At 44.3% G+C, this 21,316-nt stretch overlaps 2 protein-coding genes across 3 annotated transcripts in view; both read right to left on the bottom strand.

The window, feature by feature from the left end:
• Window positions 1-2,816: 2,816 nt before the first annotated feature.
• LOC118942016 (leucine-rich repeat extensin-like protein 1) lies at window positions 2,817-3,871 on the bottom strand. The gene is made up of 2 exons (XM_036955563.1): window positions 3,837-3,871; window positions 2,817-3,573 (listed from the first exon to the last, which is right to left on the bottom strand). Exons 1-2 carry the CDS (start codon window positions 3,869-3,871, stop codon window positions 2,817-2,819), a joined length of 792 nt encoding a protein of 263 aa, XP_036811458.1.
• Window positions 3,872-4,693: 822 nt separating this feature from the next.
• Window positions 4,694-21,316, bottom strand: part of LOC110499544 (dual specificity mitogen-activated protein kinase kinase 6) — a 43,954-nt gene continuing 27,331 nt past the window's right edge. For both annotated transcript variants that reach the window (XM_036956317.1, XM_036956318.1), the window contains exons 7-12: window positions 17,087-17,138; window positions 16,320-16,447; window positions 14,292-14,369; window positions 13,460-13,599; window positions 9,274-9,319; window positions 4,694-8,252 (exon numbers count right to left, since the gene is read on the bottom strand). In XM_036956317.1, coding sequence (XP_036812212.1) covers window positions 8,175-8,252; window positions 9,274-9,319; window positions 13,460-13,599; window positions 14,292-14,369; window positions 16,320-16,447; window positions 17,087-17,138 — 522 coding nt within the window. In that variant the 3' untranslated portion in view covers window positions 4,694-8,174. The remainder of the gene's footprint in view (window positions 8,253-9,273; window positions 9,320-13,459; window positions 13,600-14,291; window positions 14,370-16,319; window positions 16,448-17,086; window positions 17,139-21,316) is intronic.

Raw genomic sequence — 21,316 nt, 5'->3', positions numbered from 1 at the left:
AGGATAAATATAGCACTGCCCTCCAGCTCAGTTCAGGAACAGAGAGGATAAATATAGCACTGCCCTCCAGCTCAGTTCAGGAACAGAGAGGATAAATATAGCACTGCCCTCCAGCTCAGTTCAGGAACAGAGAGGATAAATATAGCCCTGCCCTCCAGCTCAGTTCAGGAACAGAGAGGATAAATATAGCACTGCCCTCCAGCTCAGTTCAGGAACAGAGAGGATAAATATAGCACTGCCCTCCAGCTCAGTTCAGGAACAGAGAGGATAAATATAGCACTGCCCTCCAGCTCAGTTCAGGAACAGAGAGGATAAATATAGCACTGCCCTCCAGCTCAGTTCAGGAACAGAGAGGATAAATATAGCACTGCCCTCCAGCTCAGTTCAGGAACAGAGAGGATAAATATAGCACTGCCCTCCAGCTCAGTTCAGGAACAGAGAGGATAAATATAGCACTGCCCTCCAGCTCAGTTCAGGAACAGAGAGGATAAATATAGCACTGCCCTCCAGCTCAGTTCAGGAACAGAGAGGATAAATATAGCACTGCCCTCCAGCCTGTCCACTGACTTAGACATGCTCCATAACACACACACATCTTATGTTCTTCAATCCTCATGGGGACCTAAAATGTATTTCCATTCAAAATCCTATTTTCCCTAAGAGCTAACCCTAACCGTAACACGTAACCATAACCCAAACCTCTCATACTAACCCTAACCTTAACACGTAACCATAACCCAAACCTCTCATACTAACCCTAACCTTAACACGTAACCATAACCCAAACCTCTCATACTGACCCTAACCTTAACACGTAACCATAACCCAAACCTCTCATACTAACCCTAACCTTAACACGTAACCATAACCCAAACCTCTCATACTAACCCTAACCTTAACACGTAACCATAACCCTAACCTCTCATACTAACCCTAACCTTAACACGTAACCATAACCCAAACCTCTCATACTAACCCTAACCTTAACACGTAACCATAACCCAAACCTCTCATACTAACCCTAACCTTAACACGTAACCATAACCCAAACCTCTCATACTAACCCTAACCTTAACACGTAACCATAACCCAAACCTCTCATACTAACCCTAACCTTAACACGTAACCATAACCCAAACCTCTCATACTAACCCTAACCTTAACACATAACCATAACCCAAACCTCTCATACTAACCCTAACCTTAACACGTAACCATAACCCAAACCTCTCATACTAACCCTAACCTTAACACGTAACCATAACCCAAACCTCTCATACTGACCCTAACCTTAACACGTAACCATAACCCAAACCTCTCATACTAACCCTAACCTTAACACGTAACCATAACCCAAACCTCTCATACTAACCCTAACCTTAACACGTAACCATAACCCTAACCTCTCATACTAACCCTAACCTTAACACGTAACCATAACCCTAACCTCTCATACTAACCCTAACCTTAACACGTAACCATAACCCAAACCTCTCATACTAACCCTAACCTTAACACGTAACCATAACCCAAACCCCTCATACTAACCCTAACCACTAAACCTAAAATATTTTTTTGTCCTCATGGGGACGTTGGAAAATGTCCCCACGAGGGAGAATTATCCTTGTTGGAATAACTGTGTAGTTTAGATATTTACAGGAATCGAAGAACCCCCCCCCCCCCCCCAAACTTGCGAGTGGTTCAGAGGTCTAAGGCACTGCATCTCAGTGCTAGAGGCGTCCCTACAGACCCTGGTTCGATTTCAAGCTTTATCACAACCGGCCGTGATTGGGAGTCTCATCGGGCGGCGCACAATTGGCCCAGTGTTGTCCAGGTTTGGCCGGAGTAGGCCGTCATTGTAAAATAAGAATTTGTTCTTAACTGCCCCTAACATTGGCTGAGCTAAAACTTCCTTTCACCAAATGCAAGCTGTAGGAAACGTCATATGATGCTAACGATAGATAGGCCTAAACAGCATCAAGCAAAGTTCAAATAAAAAGGCTAAAAAATGACTGATATGATAACTAGCAGATGGGAACAGCATCACTAACAACCTGAATTCTACTACCAGCCCCATCATCTCTCCAATCAGGGCACAAATCTTGACACACAGAACCAAATATTGCACATCTTGCGTGGGCTCTGGCAAGCTGTTTGATAGTAAGAGTTGGTGACAAAGGGATAGGTGGGTACGGACACCATGTCCCAGAATTAGTCTCTCTCTCCTCAGCCTGAACTCATGTGTTCCAGCTCCTTGGCCCACCCAATGAATAAATCAGAGTGATGATGAGGGTATGTGTGAAGAATAGAGAGGAGACTGGGCCCATTAGGGACCTGGCAAGGACATCCGTGGGTGGCCACACTAAGACTCAGAGCTCTTTCTAGGAAGAGACAGGACAGGAACAGTCTGAGAGAAAGAGTTAAAACATTTTTGAAAAATGACAAAAGAAAGCAGGGATGATGTGACCAATTCAAAATTGTGGGAGATGGCTTCTGGACAGACCATTAGTTCTAATACTAAAGCACTATATTTTGGTTTCATGACTTGAATCTTATGAGCATATAATCTATCTAATATTATAAAACATTGGACCAGCAGAAGACAGTAACAGTCATGCAACATTAGAAAAGCAAACAGTGGAACACTGTTAAAAAGAGACGCTGGTCTTTAAGACCTCAGTGGCTTTCAGAAGCTGCAGGGGGAAAACAGCGTCACATTGTGGGTGACCAGACCTTAGCAATCATGTGTGTTGATGGCACAGCATGTACTGTACCACGGTACCTGTCATGCCAAGGGGCAAAGCACAATAGATCCACTACTGTGGAACGCAGTAGGTCTGGTAATGGTCTGGGCTCTCGGATGGTGGTTGAACGCAGTAGGTCTGGTAATGGTCTGGGCTCTCGGATGGTGGTTGAACGCAGTAGGTCTGGTAATGGTCTGAGCTCTCGGATGGTGGTTGAACGCAGTAGGTCTGGTGATGGTCTGGGCTCTCGGATGGTGGTTGAATGCAGTATATCTGGTAATGGTCTGGGCTCTTGGATGGTGGTTGAACGCAGTATGTCTGGTAATGGTCTGGGCTCTCGGATGGTGGTTGAACGCAGGGGGTCTGGTAATGGTCTGGGCTCTCGGATGGTGGTTGAACGCAGGGGTCTGGTGATGGTCTGGGCTCTTGGATGGTGGTTGAACGCAGTAGGTCTGGTAATGGTCTGGGCTCTCGGATGGTGGTTGAACGCAGGGGTCTGGTGATGGTCCGGGCTCTCGGATGGTGGTTGAACGCAGTAGGTCTGGTGATGGTCTGGGCTCTCGGATGGTGGTTGAATGCAGTAGATCTGGTAATGGTCTGGGCTCTCGGATGGTGGTTGAACGCAGGGGGTCTGGTGATGGTCTGGGCTCTCGGATGGTGGTTGAATGCAGTAGATCTGGTAATGGTCTGGGCTCTCGGATGGTGGTTGAACGCAGGGGGTCTGGTAATGGTCTGGGCTCTCGGATGGTGGTTGAACGCAGGGGGTCTGGTAATGGTCTGGGCTCTCGGATGGTGGTTGAACGCAGGGGGTCTGGTGATGGTCTGGGCTCTACAACATACTCAAATATGGCTCTACTTTGCAAAATGAGTACAAGACAGGAATACAGGTATGAATGTCTGGAGTTCGTAATATATTTGTTTTCTCGTTAAGCAACATTGAAATAAGATAGAAATTAATTTGCTAAAAGAACCGTTGAAAGTTTCAAAAGCAGGACACAGACGCACACAAACAGAGAACTGTGCATTTCATTATTGAAATGAGATTATATTCTGCCTTGCCATTTTCCCACATCGTAACGTTTACAGTAGTACTTCCATAACAGCAGAGGCTCAGGAGCATCAGCCATCTTGCCAGTCACTCTCAGAAAGCATCGTAACGTTTACAGTAGTACTTCCATCATAGCAGAGGCTCAGGAGCATCAGCCATCTTGCCAGTCACTCTCAGAAAGCATCGTAACGTTTACAGTAGTACTTCCATCATAGCAGAGGCTCAGGAGCATCAGCCATCTTGCCAGTCACTCTCAGAAAGCATCGTAACGTTTACAGTAGTACTTCCATCATAGCAGAGTCTCAGGAGCATCAGCCATCTGGCCAGTCACTCTCAGAAAGCATCGTAACGTTTACAGTAGTACTTCCATCATAGCAGAGGCTCAGGAGCATAAGCCATCTTGCCAGTCACTCTCAGAAAGCATCGTAACGTTTACAGTAGTACTTCCATCATAGCAGAGGCTCAGGAGCATCAGCCATCTTGCCAGTCACTCTCAGAAAGCATCGTAACGTTTACAGTAGTACTTCCATCATAGCAGAGGCTCAGGAGCATCAGCCATCTTGCCAATCACTCTCAGAAAGCATCGTAATATTTACAGTAGTACTTCCATCATAGCAGAGGCTCAGGAGCATGAGCCATCTTGCCAGTCACTCTCAGAAAGCATCGTAACGTTTACAGTAGTACTTCCATCATAGCAGAGGCTCAGGAGCATCAGCCATCTTGCCAGTCACTCTCAGAAAGCATCGTAACGTTTACAGTAGTACTTCCATCATAGCAGAGGCTCAGGAGCATCAGCCATCTTGCCAGTCACTCTCAGAAAGCAGCAGTAGAGTAACGGACGTCGTCCTCTATACAGTATCAGCCAACACACGAATAACAAGCAACTCCCGGAAAACTAGACTACAGTTTCAGAAGTGTTTAATTATTATTAATTTTTTTAATGTATTTTGAATCTCATGTAAATGAGTTGTATGTGTTTTGACACGACATCGAACTACCACTGCATACGTCAGACTCTATTCATCCCACAGTTGTGAAACCAAAGACTGACACGACTGTCACAATCTAGTAGACTGGGTTCGGTCGGGGTGGAGAGGGGTGAGAGAGTATGCTAACAAATACATTTTGAAGCCTATGCAAGCAAGTGGTGAGTTAATATGATACTGTCGTCCAAATAGGTCAACTTAATGATAAAACAAAATGGGGAGGAGGGAGGGGGGGTAAGTGCAAAAACAGCTCCATTATAGAACCTGTGCAAGCTAATTGTGAGTCGATATGCTCCTGCAGTGTTCAACAGGTAGAGTAGATTTGATGATTATATCGAGTAATGTGGAGGAGTTAACAGTGAACTAAAGGACTGTACATGATGTTTGCCTCTGGGGGTGTTATTGAGCCAAAAGGGGCACACCCTAAATATTGTCCATAAATTACCCCATTGGACAGAAAGGGGCACATGCCCGAGTGAATAAAGTGTGTGTGGGGGGGGGGGGGGGGGGGGACTTGCCTTGTTGAATACAGCACATCTCGTTTCCCTGCCAACAGTTATTTTGTTTTCTGTATTTTTAGAGGCACAGATAAGGCTTGTGTTATAAGTAACTGATTCATTAAAGCATTCTGTCAAGAACGACACCACACACACACACACACGCACACGCAGTAAAATAAGACGGTATATTGTTAATACTAAGTTTTCAAAGGGAAAACAGCAGTTAATATATATCAGTATCCTGTATCTCGTCAGTATACATAAATATAAGCTATATAATAATAATAATAATAATAAAAATAATAGCAGTATAACTATTAGTCTATTCCAGTTCAACATACAGTGGGGAAAGTATTGTGACTGGCTCAGAAGCGAAGAATATTCAGGAAGTGACTAGGACCACAGCGACCACATATACTTCACTTTAAACCCATGTAACACACATAGAAGGAGCCCACATAAACACAGACGCACACTCCTCACACACACACACACACACACAGAGACAACGAACACACACACACACACAGAGACACCGAACACACACACACAAAGCCCACAATGTGTAGTAGACCTATACACGAGAGAGCAGTTGAGAGCAAAGAGCAGTAACTTCCATTGACAAACCCACTGCACTTCTGAATGAGACCTCCAACCATTACAGACTTGTGTACTGCTCAACCACCGGACAGTTGAGAATCTGAATCTCTCGGTCCTTTCACAGGCGACTGATACCAGTCCCATTCTATATTATATATTTTCTGTACATGCAGTGAATTAGTAAACCAATGCAACACTTGAGCTTGAGTAATAATACATAGATGTATTCATATCACTTTCAGTTGTTTTTTGTTTTGTTTTGTTTTTTAAAAACTGTTTTCTGTTTTCTTACATTGGGTTTGAAAATATTTCAGGGGTTGACCAATAGAGACCCACAGTGGAGGTGTCCTAATACCCATGAAACCTAGCGGTCAAACAGGGAAATGGTTCCAATCGTTTTTTTCTACCGTTCATTTATCCCCGTTGGGGAGTTTAGAAACACTTAAAATATGGGCTGTTCAGCCCGACGTGACGTTATGGTAACCATGTAAATCTCTCTAGGACAAGGTGACTTTCAGATTTAAACAAATGCTTATTAGCATCACAGCAGACAACACGCACATTACAAATCCCTTCAAGCTCCTGCACAAAGCAGACAACACGCACATTACAAATCCCTGCAAGCTCCTGCACAAAGCAGACAACACGCACATTACAAATCCCTGCAAGCTCCTGCACAAAGCAGACAACACGCACATTACAAATCCCTGCAAGCTCCTGCACATCAAATCAAATTAAACGTAAAAATAAATCAATAAGAATACACCTTTGCTAATAGGTATTGTGTCAATTTAAAACTTGCACAAGACACTACACAGAATTGCCCATTTAAAGAAATGTAGCCAATTTATTAATTACTAATATCAGATAATTAATCCAGAGCACAGGTGGCTGGTGTCCCCTTAATTGGGGAGGATGGGTTTTTAGTAATGGCTGAAACACAGTTAATGGAATGGTGTCCAACACATGGTTTTATTTTTTTTTATTTTTATGTTTCTCCACAATTTCGTGGTAACCAATTGTTTTAGTAGTTACTATCTTGTCTCATTGCTACAACTCCCGTACGGGCTCGGGAGAGACGAAGGTCAAAAGTCATGCGTCCTCCGATACACAACCCAACCAAGCCGCACTGCTTCTTAAAACACAGCGCGCATCCAACCCGGAAGCCAGCCGCACCAATGTGTCGGAGGAAACACCGTGCACCTGGCAACCTTCGTTAGCGTGCACTGCACCCCGGCCCGCCACAGGAGTCGCTGGTGCGCGATGTGTCAAGGACATCCCTTACCGGCCAAACCCTCCCTAACCCGGACGACGCTAGCCCAATTGTGCGTCGCCCCACGGACCTCCCGGTCGCGGCCGGTTACGACAGAGCCTGATGGCACAGCTGGCGCTGCAGGACAGCGCCCTTAACCACTGCGCCACCCAGGAGGCCCCAACACATGCTTTCCTTGTGTTTGATGCCATTCCAGACGTTATTATGAGCCTCCCCTCAGTAGCCTCCTGTGATCCAGAGATTCTTACCTTTGCCTCGATTCGGCAGTCCAGATCATCACGACATTTGTAGATCTTTATGATAGCAACATTAGCAGCTAATTAGCATTTAATTTTTTTGGGGGGGTAAATACAGGCGAATATATTGATGAAAGACTGAAGAGAGATTTACATGGTAATCAAAACGTCACGTCACGGTAAGTCTACACCAAACACAGACCTTATTTTAAGTGTTTCTAAAATCCCCAATGGGGAAAAATGAATGGTAGAAAAAAACGATTGGAAATATTTCCCTGTTTGACCGCTAGGTTTTATGGGTATTATGACTCATGCTGTGGTACTGTATAGGACAGGGCATAATCCACACGTTGCTTAATTCACTAACATTTAACAATGAAATCTGTTTTAGTACTGGGTCTAGTACAGTAACAAGGGTGGGACAAATTTAGAGGTCGAGGAGAGGGGGAAATCACATTTCAGACAGATATTATTGTACATTTAAATGAATCCAGATTATATATGGACCGGTGCTCCAATACTGAAAATTCCAGTAATTTCCCCCATCTTGGCCCCCTGCCCATATCTAATATGCAAGGGCCTTAAGGCCTTAAGGTTAACTCCTCACTCAGTTCCTCTGAGTTCCTCTAATGTCCATCTGCACTGTGCCAAAGGGAGGGGGTCGGGAACTAGGGAGGGGGTGGAGTCCCGCAGGTAATAGGGTTTGTGATTGGTGCTTTTTTTTGTAGGTCCGCCTCCCCCGTGGCCATTGGTCAGAGCATTGGGTTGGGTTTGATCAGGGCGCTCGTCAGTCCCCGAGGATGACCTTGACAAAGCTAGCCACGTCGGTGTCTAAGGATTCATGGGAGATGAAGAAGGGATGTTGCTGGGATGGAGAGAAGAAACCACAATAACAGAAAAGACTGATTTATGCAGAATCAAATATAACATTAAAATAATATCCTCAACAACAGTTTGACATATAATCAATAGCATTGATTGGATAAAAATCTAAACGAAGTGGGGAGATGATTAAATGGGGAGATGATGTGTCTCCCGACCCCCCTGCCTCCAATATTTATGCTGCTATAATTTATGTGTCAGGGGGCGAGGGTCAGTCTGTTATATCTGGAGTATTTCTCCGGTGTCCTGTGTGAATTTAAGTATGCTCTCTCTAATTCTCTCTCTCTTTTTCTTTCTTTCTTTTTCTCTCTCTCGGAGGACCTGAGCCCTAGGACCATGCCTCAGGACTACCTGGCATGATGTCTCCTTGCTGTCCCCAGTCCACCGGGTCGTGCTGCTGCTCCAGTTTCAACTGTTCTGCCTGCGGCTATGGAACCCTGACCTGTTCACCGGACGTGCTACTTGTCCCAGACCTGCTGTTTTCAACTCTCTAGAGACAGCAGGAGTGGTAGAGATACTCTTAATGATCGGCTATGAAAAGCCAACTAACATTTACTCCTGAGGTGCTGACCTGTTGCACCCTCTACAACCACTGTGATTATTATTTGACCCTGCTGGTCATCTATGAACATTTGAACATCTTGGCCATGTTCTGTTATAATCTCCACCCGGCACAGCCAGAAGAGGACTGGCCCACCCCTCATAGCCTGGTTCCTCTCTAGGTTTCTTCCTAGGTTCTGGCCTTTCTAGGGAGTTTTTTCCTAGCCACCGTGCTTCTACACCTGCATTGCTTGCTGTTTGGTGGTTTTAGGCTGGGTTTCTGTACAGCACTTTGTGACATCAGCTGATGTAAGAAGGGCTTCATAAATACATTTGATTGATTACAAAACATGATGTATCACTGGACTAAGTCTGCCATCTAGTGGTGAACTAAGAGTAAATGCAAGAGGACACATTATCGTGTCCACATAACGGGAGATCTCCTAAATTCAAAACACACTCACCATGAGTTCTGGGTAGTTTGGCCTCTCTTTGGAATTTTTCTTTAAGCTGAGAATGAAAATGGGCAACGAGATAGAAGATTAGATTCATAATATCTGGTAGCGTATCTCCCCAGTCCAGGCAGACTGAATGATTGCATCAGCTGCAAGCGAACGTGGAACTGTTAACAGAGTAAAAATAACATTTGAGAAGAAACGAGAGAGACGGAGATAAAAATAATAAAAAATGTGTAGTACAGTGTGCAGCATGTGATCTATCCTCCCTTCTGCCATGTGGGAGTTCATTAGCTCAGGGGTAAAAGCAACAAATAAATGCCATGACTGAAACTTAAGTGGATCTCAGATTGATTGGTTGTCTGGGGCCAAGTAGACATCTTCTTACTGAAACTGGATTTGATTGGTTGTCTGGGGCCAAGTAGACGTCTTCTTACTGAAACTGGATTTGATTGGTTGTCTGGGGCCAAGTAGACGTCTTCTTACTGAAACTGGATTTGATTGGTTGTCTGGGGCAAAGTTAACCTCCCCTTTCATCTAAGAAAGTCATGACCATCATGCTTTTAGAGAAAGAGGTTAATTTTGTACATATTAAAACTGCGAGATTGCCTAATTCCAGTCCCCTTGCTTAGAGGGTCCGGGATCTTCGTCGAGATAATTTACATGTAGAAGGAGTGAAAAGCTCAGTTCTGGTGACTTTTTTTAGAAAGGACATTACACCTCAAAATGTATTAAAATAAAAAATGATGCTGACACCATCTAAAATACAATTTCTATGCATGGCCTATATTATCAGATGTGCTATTAGCAATAAGCACGATCAACTTCAGCCAATAACATGCTGCATAATTAGGGTTTGTCCATCTGCACTTACCCCATTGGACACATCCAGATTGTCATTATTAAGAATACTAACAACCGTATTATAAATATGAATACATATCATTCATTACTCATTCTTATTCACTCAACATTTTATTTTGGGGATTCTAATTACAAAGTATGTCATTTTCCTTTTAAAGACGCCACTGCCCCTTTAAGAGCTATGTTGTGCAGCTGTGCCTAACGGACACTAACGAAGGAAGTTATTTCTGATTTCCTATCATTTGGCAAAAGCAAATTGGGCCTGGGTAGAGTAGGGCCTGACTTTGTGGGCCTGGGTAGAGTAGGGCCTGAACTTTGTGGGCCTGGGTAGAGTAGGGCCAGACTTTGTGGGCCTGGGTAGAGTAGGGCCAGACTTTGTGGGCCTGGGTAGAGTAGGGCCAGACTTTGTGGGCATGGCTAGGGTAGGGCTGAGGCTTTGTGAGCATGAGGGCTGAGAAAATTAATGCCTGTGCAGGGCTCTAGTGTGTATGCCTGATATTGTGGGGTGAGGTAAGAGTATCCCCAGGGCTCCATTTGACATGTTTATAGACCACTCTTCCCTTTTAAATGTTAATAGACCCCTCTTCAACAGGAGGATAGTCTCTATTCAAGCCAGAGGAGAGGTTTGCTCAGGTATTCCAATTTCCTATTGTCACATAAACAGTTGAGTCACCGGGGTATAAAACAATGCTGTTGATCCACTTCTGGAAAATCCTGCTTTAACATCTGACCCGGCTGAATTAAATCACAGCTCTACTGGTAAATTATGCCAAAGCCTGGCTAAACATGGGATAAACATCCTGGTAAGAGATGAATGATGAATACCTGCATGCATGAGTAATAACAGGACTTCAGATGTTACTTAGAATGTGGATACACAATGTGCAGTATGTGACCAATTATCAAACAGAGATCAGCACTGGTCAAATGCAGTGAATTACATACGAGAAGCAATAGGTTCCATTTTGGACAGCCGTAAGACCGAAAACAACTAGGGCCGACATTGTACAACACAACAGACAACGATAACCGATGAGCAAGGTTCAAACTGTTGGGGAAAATGACATTTATGTTTCTGTACCGTAGGTCTACATGTAAAACAAATTCATAACAATTATGGGTTACGGGAAGGGAAAAACACAACATGAGTAGATAGGAAATACTTGGTGTGAAGACCTAACAGTGGACATAACAGGCTGGTGAGAGTGAATGTTAAGACACTCCACAGAGGGTAGCTTTCGGAACCTGGGTACATGCATCACATTCAGACCTGGTCATAAAGGGATGTGGTTATTACAACAACATGGGAAAAATTGTTAAAGAGATATGGTCTTGTGAGTCTCACTCCAACAAGCTCTCTAGAAAGTCCCTAGATGATGTACAGGTAGCCTGGAGGGACCAGATGATGAACAGGTAGCCTGGAGGGACTAGATGATGAACAGGTAGCCTGGAGGGACTAGATGATGTACAGGTAGCCTGGAGGGACTAGATGATGTGCAGGTAGCCTGGAGGGACTAGATGATGAACAGGTAGCCTGGAGGGACTAGATGATGAACAGGTAGCCTGGAGGGACTAGATGATGAACAGGTAGCCTGGAGGGACTAGATGATGTACAGGTAGCCTGGAGGGTCTAACTAGATGATGTACAGGTAGCCTGGAGGGACTAGATGATGAACAGGTAGCCTGGAGGGACTAGATGATGAACAGGTAGTCTGGAGGGACAAACTAGATGATGTACAGGTAGCCTGGAGGGACTAGATGATGAACAGGTAGCCTGGAGGGACTAGATGATGAACAGGTAGCCTGGAGGGACTAGATGATGAACAGGTAGCCTGGAGGGACTAGATGATGTACAGGTAGCCTGGAGGGTCTAACTAGATGATGTACAGGTAGCCTGGAGGGACTAGATGATGAACAGGTAGCCTGGAGGGACCAGATGATGAACAGGTAGCCTGGAGGGACTAGATGATGAACAGGTAGCCTGGAGGGACTAGATGATGTACAGGTAGCCTGGAGGGACTAGATGATGTGCAGGTAGCCTGGAGGGACTAGATGATGAACAGGTAGCCTGGAGGGACTAGATGATGAACAGGTAGCCTGGAGGGACTAGATGATGAACAGGTAGCCTGGAGGGACTAGATGATGTACAGGTAGCCTGGAGGGTCTAACTAGATGATGTACAGGTAGCCTGGAGGGACTAGATGATGAACAGGTAGCCTGGAGGGACTAGATGATGAACAGGTAGCCTGGAGGGACTAACTAGATGATGTACAGGTAGCCTGGAGGGACTAGATGATGAACAGGTAGCCTGGAGGGACTAGATGATGAACAGGTAGCCTGGAGGGACTAGATGATGAACAGGTAGCCTGGAGGGACTAGATGATGTACAGGTAGCCTGGAGGGTCTAACTAGATGATGTACAGGTAGCCTGGAGGGACTAGATGATGAACAGGTAGCCTGGAGGGACTAGATGATGTACAGGTAGCCTGGAGGGACTAGATGATGAACAGGTAGCCTGGAGGGACTAGATGATGAACAGGTAGCCTGGAGGGACTAGATGATGTACAGGTAGCCTGGAGGGACTAGATGATGAACAGGTAGCCTGGAGGGACTAGATGATGAACAGGTAGCCTGGAGGGACTAGATGATGAACAGGTAGCCTGGAGGGACTAGATGATGAACAGGTAGCGTGGAGGGACTAACTAGATGATGTACAGGTAGCCTGGAGGGACTAGATGATGAACAGGTAGCCTGGAGGGACTAGATGATGAACAGGTAGCCTGGAGGGACTAGATGATGTACAGGTAGCCTGGAAGGACTAACTAGATGATGTACAGGTAGCCTGGAGGGACTAGATGATGAACAGGTAGCCTGGAGGGACTAGATGATGAACAGGTAGCCTGGAGGGACTAGATGATGTACAGGTAGCCTGGAGGGACTAACTAGATGATGAACAGGTAGCCTGGAGGGACTAGATGATGAACAGGTAGCCTGGAGGGACTAGATGATGAACAGGTAGCCTGGAGGGACTAGGTGATGTACAGGTTGCCTGGAGGGACTAGGTGATGTACAGGTAGCCTGGAGGGACTAGATGATGTACAGGTAGCCTGGAGGGACTAGATGATGAACAGGTAGCCTGGAGGGACTAGGTGATCTACAGGTAGCCTGGAGGGACTAGGTGATCTACAGGTAGCCTGGTCTTAGATCTGTTTCTGATGCCAACTCTAACTGTCGTCTCTGTCATAACAATCATAACAATGACCATAGAGTTGGAAAGACAGCCATAACAGATATAGAACCAGACTAGCTTTACAGGGAGAGGAGAACATACCACAGGGAGGTGAAGTCAACCAACTCAGGGGAGAACTGGTCAGCAGGGAGCTGGGGCGATGGTTCCTCCACCACCTGCTTCAGCTGCTGGAAGGGCGTGCCCCAGGAGTCATAGGGGAACCGCAGGATGGCCAGTTCAATCTGAAGAAGGGGGCACAGGATATCACAGGGCACAAGATATGACAGGGAATAGAGGTCAGGCACCATTATATTGCTGTACATAAAATGCAGAAAATGGAATTAAGATGTACATACAAGTGTGCAATTGGGTGGTTTATTATGACCCTGGGCAGTGTTACATTACTGAAAACTACCATAGGCAGTAGGGGAGGACTATCAAATTTATTTTAAAAACCAAAACTGTTCTTTGGGTGTGACACAGTTCAGGACGTGCAAATGAGAGCTAGGAATATGTAACAACTCTCCTAATAAAATGTCTAGACACCAGTTAGTCTAGAGCAGAGCTGTAGTGTGTCATCGTGTCTCACAGAGAAGGCAGGGCTTTTTCTTGAACATGAAGAACCTGTTTTATATGAACAGCAAAATTCATTTCAATTCAATAGAACTCTTATCTGCTCACAAGGCTATTACTGGCAATGACGTACTGGTTATATAGTGAAGACATCATTCAGGAAAAATAAAATACAATTATTTATCTGTAGTTACTATACCTGACCTTACGGTATCAGAGGTTGCTAGTTTAATGTAGATTTTTTATTTTTTTTTATTTTTAAATAGACCTACTAGTGTAATAATCACATAACAATGTTGTTATAATAAATTAAATCTGCATAAATATTAATAATAAAAAATGATATAAAATAGAGACTCACCATAGTGATTCCTAAACTCCATATGTCAGACTTGACATTGTAGCCTTTCTGATTAGTCTCTGGGTTGATCCTCTCCGGCTAGGGGACAGAATCACACACACACACACACACACACACACATCACTTTAGCGTCGCTAACTGACAGTTGTCCTAGACGACCCAACCTCCTCCGTCATCTGTACCTCTTGAACACACACAGCCCGGTCTGTTCTCTGAGCGTTACCATGGCACTAAAAGACTGCCTCAGTCAATCAAATGGCCCCGTGGACACACTGTTTGGGCACACTGGAGGTTATTAAAAGGGTAGCTAGCATAAACGTTACCACGTCTGACATATGGATTTGCATTAGTAAACACATCAAAAGGCCCAATGCAAAGTTACCTCTCTTTTCAATTTTTTTTTACATAAAATATTAAGATACATTTTACCCCTTTTTTCTCCCCAATTTCGTGATATCCAATTGGTAGTTACAGTCTTGTCCCGTCGCTGCAATTCCCGTACAGACTCGGGTGAGGTGAATCGTGCATCCTCAGAAACACGAGCCTGTCAAGCCGCACTGCTTCTTGACACGCTACTCGCTAAACCCGGAAGTCAGGCGCACCAATATGTCGGAGGAAACACGGCACAACTGGCGATCGTCTCAGCCACTAGAGCGCGATGGGAAGAGGACATCCCGGCCAGCCAAACTCTCCCCTAACCGGGACGACGCTGGGCCAATTGTGCGCCGCCTCATGGGTCTCCCAGTTGCGGCCAGCTGCGACACAGCCCGGGATCGAACCAGGATCTGTAGTGGCGCCTCAAGCAGTGCGATGCAGTGCCTTAGACCGCTGCGCCTCTCGGGAAGCAAAACCTATCCGAATTCTGAAGCATGCTGAAGGAAAATGTTTTTCCGGGGTGTGATGTAACATGGAGGACCGGCAAGCCAGCCTACTCCCTATAATGTAAACTCCAGCAGAAATATCTTCAAATGTAGAACTTCAAATGAAACCAAATCGTTTCCACTGATGACTACTGGTTTTAGTTTAATTTTCAGACAACTTAGAAGCAAATACTTTATGAATGTATCGATACAAATCAACTGGCAAGGTTGCTAACCAACTAGCCTGCTAACGTTAGCCCTACTAGCAGTGCATGAGTCAGCCAGTTGCTATCAACACCTAGCTTACAGCTGCATTAAAGAAAAAACAAAGTTTTGAAAATAGATTAACACCATCTAACCAGTTATCAAAGAATGTTAGCTATATGCAGCAAGCTAGCCAGCCAGCTAACGTCAGCTATTTAGCCAACTAGCTATTAGCCTAGCCAGCCTAGCCAACAACCGTGGTTATGGTCGGCAAGCTAGAGCCCAACTACTGAAGACCAGCTAGAACACAACTAAAACATAACCACAGATTAGAAGCAAAGAGAGATAGCGAACTAAAATGTAATATAAATGTAGAGCAGACTAACAGATTGATGGCTGGGGCCCATCCTGGTAAAACTTTGAAAAAAGTACAGGCTGAGGTAGCTACCAAAGCGAGGGGGAGGAGGGCGCCTCGCCGGGCCGATGGAGTCAGGGAAACCCAAAATTGATAGATTCCAGATGTCCGTCAGGTAGCGCGCTAGCACTAAGTCAAGGTGGAAAAAAATTACAAAAACTTCCGTAGCCTACTTCAGAGGCCATGCCGAAAAGTTGACAAAACAGAAAGGAGAACAGATGAGGTACTACACAATTAGAGCAAGCAGGTATGATTTTCTCTTTCGTTTTTAGCCCACGGCAAGAAGGTACCAAAACCTGCCATGCTAACGATTTCCCACTAGATAATATCACAGCCAAAGTCTGAACGGCATGCTGCATTGACGCACATGCCCTATCTGCTCCTTGTTTGATGGATTGTAGCTCACCACTGCATACCCACAACCACCCACCCCCCACACAACCGCTCACCCACAACCACCCACCCCCACACAACCGCTCACCCACAACCACCCACGTCCACACAACCGCTCAATCACCACCACCCACCCACCCCCACACAACCACTCACCGCCATGTAGGGCTTGCAGCCTGCGTCCATGGTCTTGGCCACAGAGTCCACAAGGTAACCACTGATCCCAAAGTCACACATCTTCACCTGCCCTTGGGTGTTGATCAATATGTTGGATGGCTTCACATCTGAGTTGAGAGAGTGAGAGTGAGAGAGAGAGAGAGAGAGAGTGAGAGAGTGAGAGAGAGTGAGAGAGTGAGAGAGAGTGAGAGAGTGAGAGAGAGAGAGTGTGAGAGAGAGAGTGTGAGAGAGAGAGAGAGAGAGAGAGAAAACAAAACAGAGAAATAGAAGAGTGGCGTGAGATGGAAGTGAAAGTCAGTTAGTCCAATGCAGACCTATTGTCAGTTAGTCCAATGCAGACCTATTGTCAGTTAGTCCAATGCAGACCTATTGTCAGTTAGTCCAATGCAGACCTATTGTCAGTTAGTCCAATGCAGACCTATTGTCAGTTAGTCCAATGCAGACCTATTGTCCAACATATTTTAAAGTGATTTCCTTAGCCTCAGGAACATAACTACGATGCAGTGTATCTGTCTCGCTCAACACAGCCCACAAAACACATCTGTAAAAATGCTATGTAAAATGCTGTTTCAAGTAACATCGTTGTTTTTGTTACATCGCAAACGGATGTGGCAGGTTCCCCGCTAAAGCTTCCAGATTTAAAAAGATGGACACTAGTGCAAACTGTTGTAAGGTGTACCCAAGAGGGAGATATACATAACATACTGTATATAAAACGTTCTATTTAACTCTGTGCTTGTTCTTACCTCGGTGGATGACTGACAGATTGCTGTGCAGATGTTCCAGAGCCTTCACTGTCTGTAACGAGGGAGGTTGGAACATTAGAACAGAACACAAGGGTGGAACATTAGAACAGAACACAAGGTTGGAACATTAGAACAGAACACAAGGTTGGAACATTAGAACAGAACACAAGGTTGGAACATTAGAACAGAACACAAGGTTGGAACATTAGAACAGAACACAAGGTTGGAACATTAGAACAGAACAGACATATCAGCAACTGGAGAATGATATCAACATGGGGAATGCAGGTCTAACTTCCCAGACATACCCATTGGTTTGCATCTAGTATTTATTCATTCTTAGTATATTAAACACCTAGCATGAATTCAGTAATTTTGTATATAACAGCCTCTTGGTCGAGAGACTGGCAATATGTTAATATACTGAACAAAAATATAAAACACAACAGGTAAAATGTTGGTCCCATGTTTCATGAGCTGAAATAAAAGATCCCAGAACATTTTCATACGCACAAAAAGCTTATTTCTCTCTAATGTTGAGCACGAATGTGTTTACATCCCTGTTGGTGAGCATTTCTCCTTTGCCAAAATAATCCATCCATCCATCCTGCATACCTTACACACTGGCCTTACTCAAAGCCAGTGGCATGTTGTTAGTAAAGACTGAGAAAAGCAAGGGGCCTAAACAGCTACCCTGGGGAATTCCTGGTTTGACCTGGATTATGTTTGAGAGGTTTCCATTAAAAGAACACCCTTTCTGTTCTATTATACAAGTAACTCTTTATCCACATCATAGCGGGGAGGGGGGGGGGGGGGGGTAAAGCCAAAAACACATAGGTTTTCCAGCAGCAGACTATGATCAATAATGTCAAAAGCTGCACTGAAATCTAACAAGACAGCCCCCACACTCTTTGTGTCGTCAATTTCTCTCAGCCAATCAACAGTAATTTGAGTAAGTGACGTGCACATTTTTTCCAGAAGTTTACTAAGGGTTGGTAAAAGGCTGATTGGTTGGTTATTTGAGCCTGTAAAGGGGGCTTTACTATTCTTTTGGCTGGTGGACTTAAGCTTCCTTAGGCTTAAATTGAAGATATGGCAAATAGGAGAGGCAATATTGTCTGCTATGATCCTCTGTAATTTTCCATCAAGATTGTCAGACCCCGGTGGCTTATTGTTGATAGACAGCAATATTTTTTTTCACCTTTTCCACACTGACTTCAAGGAATTCAAAAGTACAATTCTTGTCTTCCATCATTTGGTCAGATATACTTGGATGTGTAATGTCAGTGTCTGTTGTTGGCATGTCATCGATATGTTTGCTTATCTTACCAATGAAAAAGTCATTAAAGTAGCTGGCAATATTAGTGGGCTTTGTGATAAATGAGCCATCTGATTCAATGAATGATGGCGCCGAGTTGGCTTTTATCCCCAGAATTTCATTTAAGGTGCTCCAAAGCTTTTTACTATCAGTCTTGATATAATTTATCTTTGTTTCATTGTATAGTTGATTTTTATTTAGCTTAGTCACATGATTTCTTCATTAGCAGTACGTTTGCCAGTTGGGCTACCAGTCTTATATGCCCTACTTTTTGTCTCATCCCTCTCATTTTTCAATTCCTTAACAATCCAAGGGGATTTAACAGTTTTTACAATCATTATCTTAATTGGTGCATGCTTATTAGTAACTGGAATAAGCAATTTCATAAATGTGTCAAGTGCAGCGTCTGGTTGCTCCTCATTACACACCACAGACCAGCAAATATTCTTTACATCAACAACATATGAATCACTACAAAACATAATGTATGACCTCTTAGACACTATATTAGGCCCAGCCTTCGGAACTTTGGTTTTCCTAGATATTGTGATCACTACATCCTATGGATTTGGATACTGCTATAAAGCACATTTCTGCAGTAAAGAGGTGATCAATACATGTTGATGATTTCATTCCTGTGCTGTTTGTAAATACTCTGGTAGGTTGGCTGACCACCTGAACCAGGTTGCAGGCACTGGTTACAGTTTGAAGTTTTCTTGAGTGGGCAGCTTGATGAGAGCCAGTCAATATTTGACATAGGCTTAGTACCAGACAAATTTGGACACACCTACTCATGCAAGTGTTTTTCTTTATTTGTACTACTTTATACATTGTAGAATAATAGAAGACCTCAAAACTATGAAATAACACACAGAATCGTGTAGTAATAAAAAAAATCTACATATTTTATATTTAAGATTATTCAAAGTAGTCACCCTTTGCCTTGACAGCTTTTCACACTTGCCATTCTCTCAACCAGCTTCATGAGGTAATCACCTGGAATGCGTTTCAATTAACAGGTGGGCCTCGTTAAAAGTTAATATGTGGAATTGCTTTACTTCTTAACGCGTTTGAGCCAATCAGTTGTGTTGTGACAAGGTAGGGGTGGTATACAGAAGATAGCCAGCCGTATTTGGTAAAAGACCAAGTCCATATTATGGCAAAACAGCTCAAATAAGCAAAAATAAGCAACAGTCTATCATTACTTTAAGACATGAAGGTCAGTCAATGCGGAAAATGTAAAGAACTTTTAAAGTTAAGTGCAAAAAAACATCAAGCACTATGATGAAACTGACTTTCATGAGGACCGCCAAAGGAAAGGAAGACCCAGAGTTACCTCTGCTGCAGATTTCTGAGTTACCAGCCTCAGAAATTGCAGCCCAAATAAATGCTTCACAGAGTTCAAGTAACAGACATCTCAACATCAACTGTTCAGAGGAGACTGCGTGAATCAGGCCTTCATGGTTGAATTGCTGCAAAGAAATCACTACTAAAGGACACTGTTACGCTCCCCAGTTTCTGCGTTGTGGGTTTGTATGTGTGTGTATTTCAGGAAATGGCTTCCTGGAATCCTAAAGCTGCTGATTGGTCAGCCCCATCGCTAATTGGAGCTCTGACCCCTCCCTCTCGTCAGGGGAAACAGCTGTCTCATCGATTACCAACTCCTTCTCCAGCTTGATAAAAGCCAGTGTTCCTCCCTCAGGGAGGAGAGCGTCGTTTTATGTCCTGTGTTGGTTGTTGTGGCGGTCAGTACAAGTTTTGTGGATATTATTTTGTAGCCGCTCCATCAGAGGTATGTGTCTGCCAATATGACTTAGTGTTTTTGGTTGTTGAAATTGTTCACTTAAAGTATTGGTAATTATTCTGTTTCACTTGTTCCCGGGGGAACGCACCTTGGGAGTGTTTAGGCAAGAGGCCTGCGGGAGTACATAACCCGTAGTATTGAATCTGTCTATGCACACTGGGTAAGACCTGGGCGTACCACCCTGTATTTTGGTTTGCGCACCAGTTGGTGCTAAAGGTTAGGTGGGAAGGCAGGTGAGGTAGGAGAGGGGACACTTAACTTTAACTACTTTTCCTTTGGTTCCGTCCAGCCCCTTTTCCCCACATTACTGTGTTAAGGAATAATACATTCCCTGTAAATTGTATTTTTCTCTGCCGTCCTTCCCCACACCTACGATCATACTGTTTTTTTCACTCCTCGGGGAGTTGAGCTGTAGCAGGGTGTTGCGTTCCCTCCTCCAAGAGGGGTACGTAACAGATAAGAGACTTGCATGGGCCAAGAAACACGTACAATGGACATTAGACCGGTGGAAATCTGTTCTTTGGTCTGTTGAGACCAAATTTGAGATTTTTGGTTCCAACCGCCGTGTCTTTGAGACGCAGAGTAGGTGAACGGATGATCTCTGCATGTGTGGCTCCCACTGAATTATGGAGGAGGTGTGATAGTGTCACCAGCAAAGTCGCCCCAAACCGTCTACTTTATTTAGAATTCAAGGCACACTTAACCAGCATGGATACAACATTTTGCAGCGATACGCTATCCCATTTGGTTTGGGCTTACAGGTTGACTGCGCTGCAAAATAAATTCAGAAATCTGTTATTCAATTATTGCGCGCGCCAACGACGTCTGCGTTGCCATGGGCTAAAATAGATGTCAGTTCTATTTCTGACGCAGATCGCACTCCAAGTTCTGCCTCTCCCATCTCCTCATTGGTTTATAGAAGCAGGTACCCACGTGCCATCTCTTCATTGGTTATACCCACGTGGGTGATTGAAAGATGAACAAAGTCAGTGGCTGTAATGCACTTAATTTATGAAAGTTGCCAATTGCAATATAAAGTTAAGAGGAGAAAAGGCCTGGAAGGAGGAGACATGACTAGAAATGATTTGGTTGACCGTTTTGTGTGGAT

This window comes from Oncorhynchus mykiss, chromosome 20, assembly GCF_013265735.2.
Source record: "Oncorhynchus mykiss isolate Arlee chromosome 20, USDA_OmykA_1.1, whole genome shotgun sequence".
In the NCBI taxonomy this organism is placed as follows: Eukaryota; Metazoa; Chordata; class Actinopteri; order Salmoniformes; family Salmonidae; genus Oncorhynchus; species Oncorhynchus mykiss.
This window is presented reverse-complemented; position numbering and strand designations above follow the sequence as displayed.